This window comes from Bombus pyrosoma, linkage group LG10, assembly GCF_014825855.1.
Source record: "Bombus pyrosoma isolate SC7728 linkage group LG10, ASM1482585v1, whole genome shotgun sequence".
Lineage (NCBI taxonomy): Eukaryota > Metazoa > Arthropoda > Insecta > Hymenoptera > Apidae > Bombus > Bombus pyrosoma.
Window position 1 is genome coordinate 6,432,801 of NC_057779.1, and position 16,304 is coordinate 6,449,104.

At 29.2% G+C, this 16,304-nt stretch overlaps 7 protein-coding genes across 15 annotated transcripts in view; 4 read left to right on the forward strand and 3 right to left on the reverse strand.

The window, feature by feature from the left end:
• Positions 1-504: 504 nt before the first annotated feature.
• Positions 505-2,116, reverse strand: LOC122571481 (glucose-fructose oxidoreductase domain-containing protein 1). The gene is made up of 2 exons (XM_043735286.1): positions 1,626-2,116; positions 505-1,554 (listed from the first exon to the last, which is right to left on the reverse strand). The coding sequence occupies exons 1-2, from the start codon at positions 2,110-2,112 to the stop codon at positions 881-883; spliced, it is 1,161 nt and encodes a 386-aa protein (XP_043591221.1). The 5' UTR covers positions 2,113-2,116; the 3' UTR covers positions 505-880.
• Positions 2,117-3,051: 935 nt separating this feature from the next.
• Positions 3,052-5,185, forward strand: LOC122571482 (jerky protein homolog-like). Its single transcript, XM_043735287.1, has 2 exons — positions 3,052-3,193; positions 3,258-5,185. Exon 2 carries the CDS (start codon positions 3,260-3,262, stop codon positions 4,121-4,123), a length of 864 nt encoding a protein of 287 aa, XP_043591222.1. The 5' UTR covers positions 3,052-3,193; positions 3,258-3,259; the 3' UTR covers positions 4,124-5,185.
• A 67-nt stretch (positions 5,186-5,252) lies between these two features.
• LOC122571483 (general transcription factor IIF subunit 2) lies at positions 5,253-7,194 on the forward strand. The gene is made up of 6 exons (XM_043735288.1): positions 5,253-5,402; positions 5,473-5,624; positions 5,694-5,783; positions 5,857-5,981; positions 6,061-6,204; positions 6,304-7,194. Exons 1-6 carry the CDS (start codon positions 5,254-5,256, stop codon positions 6,457-6,459), a joined length of 816 nt encoding a protein of 271 aa, XP_043591223.1. The 5' UTR covers position 5,253; the 3' UTR covers positions 6,460-7,194.
• A 128-nt stretch (positions 7,195-7,322) lies between these two features.
• On the reverse strand, positions 7,323-9,953 carry LOC122571480 (mannose-6-phosphate isomerase). Of its 6 annotated transcripts, none has more exons than XM_043735284.1 (6): positions 8,894-9,548; positions 8,470-8,785; positions 8,236-8,403; positions 7,946-8,148; positions 7,632-7,881; positions 7,323-7,463 (listed from the first exon to the last, which is right to left on the reverse strand). In XM_043735284.1, exons 1-5 carry the CDS (start codon positions 9,209-9,211, stop codon positions 7,675-7,677), a joined length of 1,212 nt encoding a protein of 403 aa, XP_043591219.1. In that variant the 5' UTR covers positions 9,212-9,548; the 3' UTR covers positions 7,323-7,463; positions 7,632-7,674. The 6 variants fall into 6 exon arrangements, with proteins under 6 accessions (XP_043591219.1, XP_043591216.1, XP_043591217.1 ...); XM_043735281.1 differs by adding an exon at positions 9,566-9,953 and having other exon boundaries at positions 7,339-7,881; positions 8,894-9,224; XM_043735282.1 differs by having other exon boundaries at positions 7,339-7,881; positions 8,894-9,224; positions 9,467-9,572.
• Positions 9,954-10,599: 646 nt separating this feature from the next.
• Positions 10,600-11,646, forward strand: LOC122571484 (60S ribosomal protein L30). The gene is made up of 4 exons (XM_043735289.1): positions 10,600-10,712; positions 10,801-10,846; positions 11,111-11,256; positions 11,425-11,646. The coding sequence occupies exons 2-4, from the start codon at positions 10,826-10,828 to the stop codon at positions 11,600-11,602; spliced, it is 345 nt and encodes a 114-aa protein (XP_043591224.1). The 5' UTR covers positions 10,600-10,712; positions 10,801-10,825; the 3' UTR covers positions 11,603-11,646.
• A 195-nt stretch (positions 11,647-11,841) lies between these two features.
• On the forward strand, positions 11,842-13,783 carry LOC122571304 (O-glucosyltransferase rumi homolog). Its single transcript, XM_043734884.1, has 6 exons — positions 11,842-12,012; positions 12,077-12,248; positions 12,314-12,515; positions 12,602-12,880; positions 12,947-13,179; positions 13,256-13,783. Exons 1-6 carry the CDS (start codon positions 11,880-11,882, stop codon positions 13,458-13,460), a joined length of 1,224 nt encoding a protein of 407 aa, XP_043590819.1. The 5' UTR covers positions 11,842-11,879; the 3' UTR covers positions 13,461-13,783.
• Positions 13,595-16,304, reverse strand: part of LOC122571303 (matrix metalloproteinase-14) — a 40,324-nt gene continuing 37,614 nt past the window's right edge. For 2 of the 4 annotated variants that reach the window (XM_043734881.1, XM_043734879.1), the window contains exon 10: positions 13,595-15,590. In XM_043734881.1, the coding sequence (XP_043590816.1) occupies positions 15,445-15,590 (146 nt within the window). In that variant the 3' untranslated portion in view covers positions 13,595-15,444. Of the gene's footprint in view, positions 15,986-16,304 lie in introns of all 4 variants that reach the window. The other 2 variants (XM_043734883.1, XM_043734880.1) reach the window with 1 other exon arrangement.

Sequence of the window (16,304 nt, forward strand, 5' to 3'; positions counted from 1 at the left end):
ACTCACAAAATTGAGCGTATTCTATTAAAGAAAAACAAGCTGAATTTAGTCAGTGATTAAATTTATACTCCATTGAGTAATAGAAATAATAAATAGAATTATTTAGTTACTTCTTTGTATTAAATCTACAAATAAATATATAACTATGTTACATCTATACGATCGTATGTAGAGTGAGCTAATTCAAAATTATTTAAAAATTGCATTTGTTAATACATAATTATGTGACCGACGATTTTGAGCGATCTGCGCTTTTATCTTGCATATACATACATATAATTTGCATATAAATTATATGTATATTATAAATATTATAAATGTATAGAGGGTAATGATTGAAATTTGTAAAAATCATAATTGTATTACAAATTACATATATTTATAATTTAATCATTTATAATGTATCACATTGTATAAAATATAAAATAAGCAATGAAAAAATACAATAAATTACTAAAAATGAGAAACTGTTATTTACAATAAAATTTATTTCTCTATATTGCTTAATTATGCAAATATAAATATTTTCGTTAATATATAAATAAATATTGTTATGATTTACACATAGTTCTTAATAAATATTATTCATAAGTTAGATATCTCTACTGAAGTACAAACAATACTATAACATTTTCAAAATATATTGTACATAGTCATGCACATATTTACACTATGAAATATATTTTGAATTTTTGTACTAAATAAGATGTTCAATTAAAATTTATAGTCCAATAATTTGATTTACATTATTTTTGGAGCTGCCTTTTAAATAGTAATACTATACATTTATAAAGTTATAAGTTAACTCATGAGTAAACTTATGATTTTTTGAGTGTCAAAAGTCTTCACTTAATTTTAGAATTTTTAGATAATGTCCATTTTATATTGATATAGCTGTAGCTCTAACAGCTGCACTTAATAGAGGATTTGGGTCTGGTTCTTCTGTCAAAATATTGACTTTTACCCATTCTCTTCGTTTATTACTCTGTCTTAATGCATCAATAACTGCTTGTACATATAAACCATCTTCAAAAGATGATGCAGAAAATACTGGCTCTTTTATCCAACCCTTTTTATCTTCAACAGATTGGAAAGCTTCTCTTAGTGCAGTGATCATTTTTCTTAATCCTTTGATGTATGGTCTTGGAATAGAGTCAGCAATGGGAAATGATATATCTTGTAAATCATCTGTATCATGATATAATATTTCTTCTTGTCCGTTACGACAACCATGCAAATCCCCACCACGTGCAAGAAGATGATTACCACCTCCACATATTAATACTTCTTGAGAAAGCTGTCCTTGTAAATGATTACTCAATGTTGCTGTTACCAATGTGCCACCACTTAATTCCATTTGGAAACTGCAAAAATCTGGTGATGTAACGTGTCTAATTCCATTTATATGTTTTGTAGTTTGCGTGAAAGTCCGGACTACAGCATGTACTCTTGAAGCACGTTGACCAATTAAATGAAAAATTAGATCGATTACATGACTTCCAACTAAGGCTAAAATTCCTCCTCCCATTGTATCATCACACAACCAATCATATCCTATAATAAGAAAGAAAACTGTATTTGACAAATATTTTAATAATTTGATATACAAAATATAGTATTCTAACCATTGTGTAATAAACTGCCCATATGTACTCTAACTTCTATTACATTTACAGGACCATTTAAATATCCTTCTTCTAAAGCTTTCTTCATGTGAACAAATGCTGGTAAAAATCTTAAACTATGATTAACAATACTTATTAAAGAAGGATAATATTGTGCAGCTCGCACCATTTTTAATGATTCGCTTTGACTTAAACCTGCAGGTTTATCACACACAACATGTTTTCCTATCCCTAATGCTTTTACCGCAATTTGTGCATGTAAGCTAGGAGAGCACATAATAAAAATCAAATCAACATCCTTCCTGAGGAGTACATCGTCAATTCGACTAGTATGAAATGGTATTTCAAGATCTGTTGCAACTTCTGACACTTCTGCCAGTGTACGTCCCCATATAGCTTCAATTCTAAAGCCTTTCTCTCTTAGAAAGGGAATAATTACTCTAACAATACTTCCTGTACCAAAGACTCCAATCCCAGGTAATGTCATGCTGTATTGTTAATCTCCTCTGTATGCCTTTCTAACTTAAATTTTATTAAATAGTAATAACAACAATATTTAACGTTCTCGACTGTAATTTTAAAGTAGCTTTGTTAACCTTTTGAGGTGTTATTTCTTGATAATATCTTTTATTTCTTAATTTAGCATATACAAGAAATTTGACAACCATTACAACAAAATGCAAACACACATCACACTATATGTTTCGTACTTTAAGGTTGGTATTTCATGTACCTATGTCCAATTTACAAATTTTATTGTTAAAAAAATTTTATCTAGATGAGAGCGAAAATACAAATTGCATTACTGTAAATGATAGATGTAATCGTTCGGTATTAAATTATTAAAGAAAATTCACTTGTATAGTTACATACAGTACAGTTGTTGTATAGTTACATATAATTATATAGCAAACGAATATTTATAACATTGTTAAATTTTATTAGATACAATGATATCGTCACTGTTAAACCCGCGATCATATAAATAAGCTTGGATATTCGCTAGAGGAAAGCGTTTGCCAAGTGAAGCCAAAAAAGATCAATATGGCGACAGATGTAGGAAGCATTTCGCACATGTGTGACACTGTGCATGATGGCATACTGACATACACCTGTTCCTCAATTTACGCGGCACTTTTTTTACGCGAGTCTCTTATGCAGTAGATTTGATGTATGATCTTAATTTACGCAGCACTTTTTTATGCAAGTCTCTTTTATGCCATAGATTTTATTATTATATTTATTTATTATTACTTAGTCCGTGCCTTTCGGCTTTGGACGAGCTTTCGGTTTTACATCTCGTCGGTAGATTTTATGTACGATCTTAATTTACGCGGCCAGAAAATATATTTTCCTAGAAGATTTAAAAGTAACAAATGTATACAGTAACTTATTCGGTGATGTTGAAACGCGTTAATACTGTATGAGATAAGAATAAAAGTACATTGGGTTATAACAGTCATCATATGTTTACTTACATAAGAAAACATTGATAAAGTAATATTGTATTTAAACATTCAGACATTAGAATCAGTTGACTTTAACAACGATACATTATTCAGTACACAGTAAGTGAGCAACATGTTTATTATACTATTAGAATTTAGAATTTATATTGTAATTTTAATCTAGGAATGTTTAACGAACATTCAATAACACAAAGAAAGAGAAGATCTATGACTTTGGACGTGAAAATGAAAATTTTGAATCGACTTGAAGAAGGAGAAAAACCCACAGCAATTGCTAAGGCATATGGGATAAATGAATCCACTGTCCGAACAATCAAGAAAAGGAAGAAAAATATTAGGAGTAGCGTAGCCTGTGGAACCTTGACAAGTTCACAATATTCATCGTATACAAGAAATCCCGTAATAGAAAATATGGAGAAAGCACTGATGATTTGGATGGTTGACAACATGCAAAAAAAGATACCCATGAATAATTTAATGATAAGAGAAAAAGCTGTGCATATTTTCAACAGGATAAAAGAACTAGCTACATCAATTGATAAAATGGACACTTTTTCTGCAAGTAAAGGATGGTTTCGAAACTTTAAAAGAAGACATTCATTACAGAAATGTAATGTGTTACTAGTAGATCATGAATTAACCGATTTTGACTTTATACATATCATATCTGAAACACAACCTAATGATAAATGCAACAGTGACTACAAAGAAACAGATTCACTCACTGCAGAAAATCTTTGTAAAGCTCTTGAATTAGCCAAAAAATTGGAAAGTGCTATTATATACAATGATCCAAACATTCAACGTGCCTCAAAATTTCGACAAGATTTAATGAAATGTTGTAGTGAATATCAACAAATTTATGAAAACTTAGTAAAAGAAAAGATTGAGAACAAGTCATCCAAAAAAATTAACAATAACAATGAGAATGATGTTGATCTTCCAAATATTTCTAGTGATGAAGGTGATATGTTTGTGCCAATTAAAAAGAAAAGGTTGAATTACAGTAGTGATAGTGACATTGAATAAAATTTACTTTTGTTTCCTAAAACGTCATTTTTTTTTTTTTTAACTATTTGAAATAAATATATGTTTCTAAAGTTTATATGTACTAGCTTTTATTTTCAATATCTTTTCTTTTGTACTGACTTTATTTACGCGATTTTTATTCGTGTAACACAAATCCTACGTGGAACGGATACTCTGTGTAAATTGGACAGATGCATCATACATATGTGTGTCAACACATGTGCATAGATAGGTACATATCACCACCGACGAGGTATAGAATAGATATGACATTCATTGCTTTTTCGCGTCTCATGTTTTGGGGGTTACCTAATCCCCCATATCATTTTCGTATCGCATGCAACGTTATCAATTTAGTACAGTAATGGTTTTAATTGGAATCAATGGAACTAAATTTTCCTATAAAATTACAAAAAAGGTATAGGATAGCCTATACAAAAGTTTTCGAGAATGGGCAAACTCGTTTTATATGATATACGTGACCCGTGGTGAAGATATCACGACCATCCATGACCACGATTCACGGCAGAAATGAAAAGGGAGATGGTAAAATGAACATAGAAGAAATTCAGCCAAAAATACGCTCCACAAATTACTCCCGAACTATACGCACATTTCTTTCTCCTGCATTTGGTGAGAGAAACGTGCGTGTGCACTGATACCTTACTGATCAGTCCTTTAGCAGGTCCTGGACGAAATAAATATTTTCACTTTCTGTTCTGCACGTCCTCTTTCGCATCTACTTCGAATTCCTACGATTTTTGACATGGTGACACCATTTAGCGGTTAAAAAGGTTTATTACCTGTTAATACCACTGATGAGCCGATAGACGGAGCTGCCGTATAATTTTTGCCTGTTCATGGTCAGTTTACATTATATGCACTTGTATCTTGTAACAATCTAATCGTGTAAGGACGAAAACAAGAGGAGTACAATCAAAATCAAATAATCATTTAGTTTTTTAGTTTATTGAGGAATCAGAGAAATTGAAACCTGTTACTGTACATTTTATAAATATAATACTTTTGTAAAATTCACGAAATATAAACATATTGTGTAAATACAATTTTATTTATTTCACAATACAGTATTTAATTCTTGATATAACAATCCCATCAAAAAAGAAATCATGTCTACAAATGTGTCACATACAGAAAAAGAATTAGATTTAAGTAATGCTGGAAGAGGCGTGTGGCTTGTCAAAGTACCTAAATACATAGCAAATAAATGGGAGAAAGCACCTGGCAATATAGAAGTTGGCAAATTAAAGATAATTAAGTATGTTTCCAGCAATAGCATTTCAAAATCTCACTTTCACAAATATGTTAAATCTTGTATATCTTATTAGAAATCCTGGTCAAAAAGCAGAAGTATCACTTAGATTGTCAGAAGCAGTGTTAGCTTTAAAAGAACCTGGAGAAGAAGAAATTCCAAAACAGCATAGATTAGATGTTACAACAGTAACGAAACAAATGTTAGGTGTATTCTCTCATGTTACACGTAAGTTATTGCAAAGAATTATTTGAGATATGTATATCAATGTGATTGATAAATTCATATTTTTGACAGCTTCAAGTAGTTCAGATTCTATAGTTCCTGAAACTGAAAAACTCTATATGGAAGGAAGGATTGTACAAAAATTAGAATGTCGTCCATATGGTAAAAATATCTTAAAATATTTCAAATACTTTGAGTTCTGTATAATTTACGCATTTATGTGTATTATTTTTAGCTGATAATTGTTACATGAAATTAAAATTACAAAGTATTAAAAGAGCTTCTGTACCACAAAGACAAGTTCAGCAATTAGATAGGGTAGTTCAGAATTTCAAACCTGTTTCTGATCACAAGCACAACGTAAGTACTTTAATGAAGCATTTAAAGTGTATTTGTATATGTATCATGTAAACAATTTTTGTTATCAATCATTTTATAGATTGAATATGCAGAGAAGAAGAAGGCAGAAGGTAAAAAGATGAGAGATGATAAAGATGCAGTATTGGACATGTTGTTTGCTGCATTTGAAAAACATCAATATTATAATATAAGAGATCTTGTAAAGATTACAAGGCAACCAATTGTAAATATTTTTTTAATAATATTACATGAATATATTAATATATATTTATGGGTAACAATATCAATATTAATTATTTATTCATTTATTTTATTTTATTAGGTGTATTTAAAGGAAATATTGAATGAAGTTTGTAATTATAATCTAAAAAACCCTCACAGAAATATGTGGGAATTAAAACCAGAATACCGGCATTATAAAGAGGAAGAGAAATCCGAAGGCAGTCAGAAGAAAGCTGATGAATCAGATGACGATTGAAGTTAAAGGTATTTAAAGTATTAGAATAAAATTTAAAATAAAGTATTTTACACTACTTGACATCTGAGGCTGTGTGAAATTAACAATGTTTGAACAAATTTTTTTAGATGTATATTTACACTGACTTTATTCCATTGTATCAATATAGGGGATATACATATTTAAGACTATATATCAAATTAATTGTTCGTTTATTTTTTTAATGTAAATGGTCGAAAATTGAATCAACCATGTTTTAATAAATATTACAATCTTTTTATTACAACAGGGGAAAATTGTAAATTTATAGAGCATATATTTATACTTTATACAAGAAAAATATTATTGCATTATTTAAATAGGTAATTGTTACAAGATTTATAAATATTTCTAAAATTGTACATAAAAGACAACATATTGTATACGAACATTAAAATACTTAAAAAATAATATAGTTAATTATTATCACTTCATTTATGATAAGTACGAACAAATATTTTTTTCCATAAATAAAGCATTATAGAATGATAATTATCAAATGCTGATTTCACTGTTGGTTTAGTTGTTTAAATGTGTGTATTTTACGTAGAACACAAGCAAAACGAACTTATGTATCTAGTTGACATAAACTGACTAGAGTTGATTGCACATGGCCTTCTGTTATCGGAATGAATAGTAAAGTTATATTTACTATATTGTTGTAAATAATGCAATTATAAAATATGTGCTTTAAAATAAAAAAAATAATATTTACTAGTTACTGTATAAATTGGTATACCTTCCTTCAATTCGAAAAAAGTGAGGTAATAATTTTCTTTATCCATAAAAATAGTACTTAATACGAAAAATATCACTTAATAGTTAAAATGCATTATAATACATATCATGGCAGGAATTATAAATAATAAATGCTTTCAATAAAGATGTCCCTAGTTTTATGCACTTGTAGTATAGTAATGAAAGCATCATATTCAGACATTAACTCTATTTTCTAGCATTTAATATAAACTATGGAATGCTTTACTCTGAAAAACATATTTCTATTAAGAAGAATGATATTGAGAACAATGTTCAATAATTTTTTAAATCTTTCGACTGTCCATAACTACTGATAAAATTTGAAGATCAACAGTTTTAGTTTTCAACTAAGAAGCATCCAAAAGTGCATTAATACTTTGTGCGTGCAAATTTACCGTTTTCTTTCATCACATTTCTTTCTAAGCATCTGATAATTCTTTAAACATTAACAAAGGCTTGAAACATCAACATTGGATGACATCCACATAATACTTTAATTCCAACTTTTTCATCCGCTGGAATAAATACAACTGAACCCCGATAAAGAATTTTCGACGGTGAAATTTCACCCTTTCCATTTATGATTATTAAAACGCTCGCTGTACTTCTCGGAATTATATTATACGAAGCTCTTCCAGGAGGAATCTAAAAAAATAATACTTTTTATACATTTAATAATTGATGGATAATCTTGTATAGAGGGACTTACTGTTATTTTAGCAACAGCAAAATCTACTACAGGTGGACGAAATACTTCGGTACATTCGTCCTCCCGAGAAGGTTGAAATCTTTTTGCAGAAATTGGTTCACAAATGTACCTTAACATTTCAACTAATGTTGGCACATCTTTTAGTTTAGGAGTCAATCCTGCACGCACCACATTATCAGAGCATGCCATACATTCCACACAATCTATAAATATGGTTTTAAATTATGTTTATGCAAATCATCTTAAATTTTAAAGATAACATAATATAAAACATAACGTAGAATGCTGACCACCAGAAAGATATGCATGTGGTTCATTTGGTCCAAGATATATAGCCTCACCAGGCTGCATAGTTATAAAATTAAAAAAATAAATGCCAAAACATCCTACATCTCCTGGATAATCTGAATACAGTCTTTCCAGTAAACTAGCATGTAAAGTTTGTCTTAATGATTCATCTAAAGGAAATCACCATTTTTATTTATGAAGAAGTAATTATAAATATTTTAAATAACAAAAATTACCCAAATTGGATAGTCTGTCAAGTAATTTTCTAAGTTGCAATGCAATTAATCCAGGATCACAAGTCATGAGACTATGAAAACATGTTTTCAAAGATTCTGTATTGTCTGCTTCACCTGTTGTCATAAATTTAAGTACTTTATCTTCTCCTATTACAGCACGTAATTCGGGTAAAATTTTTAAAAACTCTTGTATCTCTCTAATTGGACGGAAACCACAAAGAGCCTCAAAAGGCGTTAATGCTATTGCAAGTTCTGGTTTATGATTTGCATCTTTGTAAATAGTGGGATGTTGTTGATTCAGTTTCCTTGCTTTTTCCTGTATTGAAATATGATATTTAACATTGAGTAATTGTATATGTACTTATATAGTATATACTAGTATAATAATACTTATATATGTACATGTATATGTTATTATATATACCTTATCTGGATGTGCTTGGATAGATAATGCTTTATTCACAGATAACACTTTAAAAAGAAATGGCAAGTGATAACCAAATACTTTTTGAGCATCATTTCCTAACACATTAGTATTCTGTTTTATGTATTCTTCCAAAGATATATTTAAATCTTTCATATATGAAGGGCCATTGGGATGAGTACCTATCCACAGTTCAGCATATGGTCTCTTTTCATCCAATACAAAATCTGAATTAGAAGATTTTATTAAGGTTGCAACAATACTGTCAATACCATATCTTCCCCAGTCGTAAGTTTGTACTTTACATTTAAGCTCCATTCCAAAGATATTTCTGAAACATAAAACAGAAATTCATTGTCTATAGCTTTTACAAAAACACTTTCATACATCCTTCACATTATATTACATTTGTTCACATAGTACATTAATAAAAAATATTCTTAAGTAAAAATTCTTTTTCTTTTTCCAATTTATGTTTCTTTAACAATATTATTACATATATTGTCTGTTAAAATATATAATAATATTGTATTTTAGACGAAAACATATGTTTATAACTCCACGTAGCATTACATAGAAACAATAGAGCGCGGACAACGTCAAGACGTCAATTATTTGACACCATCTGTACAAACTAAGCCTGATAAAAAAGGTGACACGTAAATACATTACCACTTCTTTTGATAAGTGGTGCCCACACTTTAATCGCGAGCAGAACGAGCTTTTCCCACTTTGCCCTGGTCGTCAGGGAAACCGAGACGCTAATCTCGCATATCCAGTGCGAATCTTCCGCGAATTTTATATGTTTAAAATGGAAAAATAAAGATATAAACGATTACTTTTATAATAGACACATAGAAAGATTCATTAGAAATAGTCTAATAAGATGTATATATGATTAAAAATAGCTTATGATAAACAGATAAAATTATTATTAAAAAATTGCATATGAGTGCAAAATTTATAAAAGAAAAAACCGCGAGATTTGCCCCTCTATTATAAGTGTATACAAAATGTAATAGTATTAACTCGTATGTATATTTGTTTATAGAGAAGATTCAAGCTATATGAGGAACGCTACCCGCGATAACATTTGATACTTGATAATACCTGCAATATTTCATTTGCGTTTCTCTGTTATCATATTTACTGGAAAATACTTATTGCAATTTTCATTTTGTTACGTTATGCATTCTGTATTGATTACATTGTTCTTTTAAAGTAAAATATTTTCTATTGAAATATATTTTCTTTCAGATTTTTAAAATTATAGTTAGTTTATTAATATAATAATATAATTAATTTAGTAATAAAATAAATTAAACTATTTATGATTATTCATTACATTTTAAATAAAGATACGAAAGTTCATAACTATAGAGAGTGCATTTGTAAGACTGTTACAATGTTCACAAATAACTAATTTAATAAAATAAAACGAAGAAAGAGTGAATCGAGTTAGCAATTGTTAATCATAATAATAATAAATAATTCTATGATTTTGCAGATTAAAATTTATCTAGTCTAATTCGCTACATTTCTATTATATTTTTCTGATATTTTTCCTATAATTATATTATGTACCTATCTACTTTTCTAATCTTTTACTGCAAAACATATATTAATTATACATATTACCAGATTTAATATTATACATGGAAATGAGCATTAAGCAACAAAATATTATGCAATGGAAACACCACTCTATATAATTTATATTTCGTGGTAATTGGTAATCTGATTCAAGTGCGCTGTAAAATTTTCAACCTCAACCTCTTTCACGTATATCGTGTTCTGTGGCATTAAGCGTGCTGGGAAGGTAGTGCAAAAATATTTTAATATTTTATATTAATACATAACAAATATACAGCAAAATTTTACTAAATGTATTTAAATATTTGTTTCAGCATTAGCTTTCATTAAATAGTAAATATGGTGGCCCAAAAGAAACAGGTAAATATTTTCTCAATAGCACACGTGTACTATTCAATTTTCGAAGCACATGTTAAAATTATTTTTTATTTAAAAATATTAGTATAATTAAAATATATAATAACGCATATGTACAAAAAGTAAATTTATTAGTTTGCTTTTATATCATTTTGATCCAACGAATTCTTTAATATAGGCAAGCAATTTTTTAATAGTATTGATGTTTTATAGAGGTTATGATTCTATTAAATAGAATTAAATTTAAATTAAATTTTCTGTTTACAGAAAAAGTCCCAGGAGGGTATCAACTCCAGATTGGCACTGGTTATGAAATCAGGAAAATATGTCTTGGGTTACAAGCAGACCTTGAAGTCTCTTCGGCAAGGGAAAGCAAAATTGGTCATCATAGCGAATAATGCTGCACCTCTAAGGTGAGACTGAGATGTAGTACTCCTTCAATAATTACAGAGCAATATTGATTTATATGCTCATAGTGGGAGTCCTACGGAGTAGTCTCACGTCTCTGCTTGTAAGTGCAGAGGCATCCTATATCTGTTTTAACTTAAAAATTATAAGTGTTTATTTTGTTTGTTTAACAGGAAATCAGAGATAGAGTACTATGCTATGTTGGCGAAGACAGGTGTGCATCATTATATAGGAAATAATATAGAATTAGGTACTGCATGTGGAAAATACTTCCGTGTATGTACTCTTTCTATTACTGACCCTGGAAATTCTGATATTATAAAATCTATGCCTACTGGTGAACAACCATAAATATATTTTTATTTAATAAAATTTTAATAAAAATATATATTGTATTCGTCTATTTTCATTTTCCTGCCCTTTAATTTCCATTATGATTGAAAATTGATGTTATTGAAGCTAATATTAAGAAACTTTTAAAATTTGGATTAAGAATTATATTTTATTAATACGTGAATGTCATGCAATAGTAAGTTCTGATTCTTATAGATGTCACTAGTCTCAACCAGATGCTTGTAAGCATCATTATTTATATTTTATTCAAAAATTGTCATGCCGCTTTCTTATAATGAACACGTTAGTATTAAGTTATATTTTTTTAATAACCATTTTTTGGGTAGTTTACTGTGAAGAGCAATATTGTCCTATTGATAATCCGGAAGATTGTATTGAAAAAAAAGAGGATAATATTTATAAGAAAGGTATGTACAGAATGTTTGATGAATTTTGTTTAATACCTTTTTCACCAATTTCTTCTTTTAATAGATTTAAATAAGCAATATATTAAGTACTATAATGCAATTGAAGAAGCACAAAAGAATTACAAAATTTGTAATAATACTAACAATGGCTGTTATAAAGATATTATTATAAATGATTTAAAACCTTTCAAGAAGAAAGGTATAAGTAAGGATTTAATAAATATTGCAAAAACCAGGTAGGTATGATAATTGTACATTACATGATAAATATTTTCTAAAATAAAATTTATATTTTTTATAGAGGAACTGTTTATCAAATAATACAAGGAAAATTGTATAGGCAAAAGGATTGTATGTTTCCTTCAAGATGTTCTGGAATAGAACATTTTCTTTTAAAACTTGCTCCTGGATTAACAGATATGGATTTAGTTATAAATGTAAGAGATTATCCCCAATCAAGTAAACATTTTGGAGGTCCATTACCTATTTTTTCGTTTAGTAAGGTAAACAAAATTTATTTTTTAAATCTATTTAGAACTTTTATGTTTTATTAATGAGAAATTTTGAGTGTTGTGAAATATATTTCTAGACTCCAGAATACTATGATATCACATATCCAGCATGGGCATTTTGGGAAGGTGGACCTGCAATTTCTTTGTATCCCCGTGGTCTTGGAAGATGGGATGAACATCGTGTATCTTTAGATAAAGCTAGTAAAAACACATTGTGGGAGGAGAAAGAAAATAAAGCATTCTTTCGGGGTTCCAGAACAAGTTCAGAACGTGATAATTTAATATTATTAAGTCGCAAGAAACCAAACTTAGTAGATGCTCAATATACAAAAAATCAAGCATGGAAATCTAATGAAGTAATAACTTTTAACTTCTATCTTTATATAATTATGGGAATAAAATAATTTTGTATGTCATTGTAGGATACATTATATGCACCTCCTGCTTCTGAAGCTTCTCTGGAAGCTCATTGTAAATACAAGTACTTATTCAATTATCGAGGTGTTGCAGCATCATTTAGACATAAACATTTATTTTTATGTCGGTCCTTAGTATTTCATGTTGGAGATGAGTGGACTGAATTTTATTATAATGCAATGATACCTTGGATACACTATATCCCTGTTTCCAAGGATGCTAATCAAACAGTATTAGAGTATGTTGCTGTCTACTTTTCATTGTTAACAGTAACGTTTTTTATATAATATTAATATTTTTATTTGCATTTACAGAGAATTAATACAGTTTGCAATAGATAATGACGAAACGTCAAAAAAGATTGCAGATCGCGGAAGAGATTTTATATGGAATAATTTAAAGTTATCTGATGTCACACAATCTTGGAAAAACCTTCTTAAGAAATATTCAAAACTTTTAACATATAAAACTACCTTAGATAAAAGCTTAATTAAAGTGGAAGGGAAGGAAAGGTCTTAATAAAATTTTGTTTAATATAGACTACTTTATATATTTTTTTATTAAAATTTCTATTCTTTGATGTAAAGTATTAACTAATAAAAATAATTTGGTAATGATCAGATATTTTATTAACTTTTTAAAATAAGCGTTAGTTAAAACAAACGTATGTTTTCTTTATTGATACTGTACAATGTCAGGACATAGCACAATGTGGCAAGTTTCAATATGAATCATTTTGGTGTCCTGACAAAACATCCAATACGAACAAAGGCCTTGTACATTATATTGCATCAAATGTACGTTTTATTTGTGTATTAAATATATTAAACATTTAAATGTTTCAAATACAATCATAATATAAAATTTTTATACGTATTTCTTTGAAAAAGCAATTTATTTAACAAGTATTAAAAAACTGTACAAGGCGTTTTGTGCTTTATTTCTCCTTAAATGCTAGGTCATTCTTAAGTACTTAATTATTTATTTGTAACAAAATTATGAAAACCTTTCTTAGAATGTAAAGAAACATGGTAATGTCATTAATTACTATAAAGATACACGTACACTATGATTTGTAAATACTGTTTATATTTTTATTGCAATATTTAATATCTTTTAAACTAATTTTTTCTAAATTTTAAGCTAAACATTTAACTAATATACACAGAATAGTTATGTGTTAAAAGGTATTTACAATACATAACATACATGTATTTTATAAAGTGCATATACACACATTATACATAATTGCCTTTCATATCATTTTGGTTTTGAAGCACAATACAAATGATTATTCTTCTCAAAATAATAAAAATTGTTGTTTTCAAGATATTGCATTAAATCTCACATTCATAACATTATCATCAGGAATTAATATGTAACTATCATCAACATTATTTATTATAGTCCTATTACATAATAAAACAAAATACAGGAAGTTGTTTAGAGAAAATCTGTTGCATAAGTGAAAGAAAAGAAAATTATAGGGATTGCTGTTAATTAATCAACAATAGTAACAACAAATTAATAGAAACTTATAAAAGAAAGATGCAATTTACTATAATATTTTCAGAACATTTTAAGGCACTTGTACGGAAGATAAATATTTTTTTGATACAGTCATTTAACATGAGTACTATAGATGTTTTCATAGCTTTCTTACTACACTTATTAATACAGCAAGTTACAAAGTCATTATTTTAAGGTTTTTAGATGTTTTCAGAATTCTTTGCGTTGTTTCCTTACATTCTGAGAAGTATATATTTACATTCTTATAGGAAATAATGAAAACTCTATAATACTCATAATACTGTCAGTGAAAAAACCAATCGACTGCTATCTTTATTTGCTATTTGTCATGTTACAGCATATCTCAGTTCTTTTTTAAACCTATATGTACTGCATGGACGCGCAAAATAAGTGCCTTCAACATTAATGTTTATACAAATCACGATGTACGTATAAAGAATAAATAGGCAGTGTAAAAGGTTTGATGACATAATATTGCATGTGACTTAAAATATTATGTATAAACATATGTTACATGTTGTTTTGTGTATTTTACATATATATAGCATGTCTTGTAAGATGCGTCGAAACGATCGATTAACAAAGTGTAAAATCTTATCACATCTTATAAAACATGCTGCGCAGAATACTTATTATCTAGAGTGAAGCAAACTTGTTTAAACAACTATTGTAGATGCGCAACGTTGCTTCAATTGGAATGATTGTTCCATGAGAGATTAAAATACATAGTAACGAACAGAATCTCGCTTCAACACGTTCGTTGACCTAAAATGATTATCACCCACGATTCGTGAGCGCCGATTAGCACAATGCCATTTTTTTGGCACAGTTTCCATTTTTCGTGTACGACACACTTTGAGTCTCACTTTCCCCATTTTAATGGTCCGTGTGATTAATTAACTATACTGGACTTCCCATCGTTGATGATCCCATTGCTTTATATGATCTCCAACAAATAAATCGTCCCTATCTTTTACGTAGTGGCAACAATTTTAGCGAAGATCATGGTCATCAAACTGAACGGAAGATACCACGATATCGACGTTGCCGTGGAAACGTTTCCCGCCGCAGAGTCCGCATCCTGATTGGAAGACGTGACTAGCTGCTCGTCCGTTTCGCCTGTCGAATTTTATAAAAATCGTAGAAGAGGATCTAATGCAAGCTAAGAGAATCATCGCTGATCGGATGGTTCATCGCATCGAACACGTTTTGCGCAGCTTTTTTTATTCGAAACAACAGAAGTCGAATGTAGGCTACGTAATTGCAGGCTGTTGTTGTTGTTTGGAACTTATAATATAAGGCGGCAATCGGCAATTTTCGGAACGGCTGTCCCTCCGCCTGTCTCGCAATCCCGATTTTACGATATTTTTCCCTTGAAAATTTGTTGTCCCATTTTGTTGCCTTCTAACCCGAGTTTACGACTCAACGAGAGATTCCTCGAACGAACAAGTTTTCATTCTCGTCCGTTCACTTTTTTCCGAACCCGCGCGATTCGGAGTGCAGATTGTTGTCTTCTGGAAAAGCGAGTTTTTCTCGGGTTAATGGGACTGTGACTGCTCGTCACCGTGCGTAAAACGCAATCCCCGTGTTCGTTCGCCTCGAAATTTTTCAGCATCATATGCTGTCGAATAGCCAATTTCGACAGTGCATTTTCTATTTAGTAAGTTATCAATACATGAGATCGTTCATTAAGTCTCAAGATTTTTGTGCTTTTGGAAATTTATCCTTTTAAAAATTTGTATTTGAAAATTGTGGTATACTATCATTTAGGATTAACATTGAGGGAATAAATTGTAATTTGCACTTTTTGTGTTAAACAAAAACTGTGCTTTA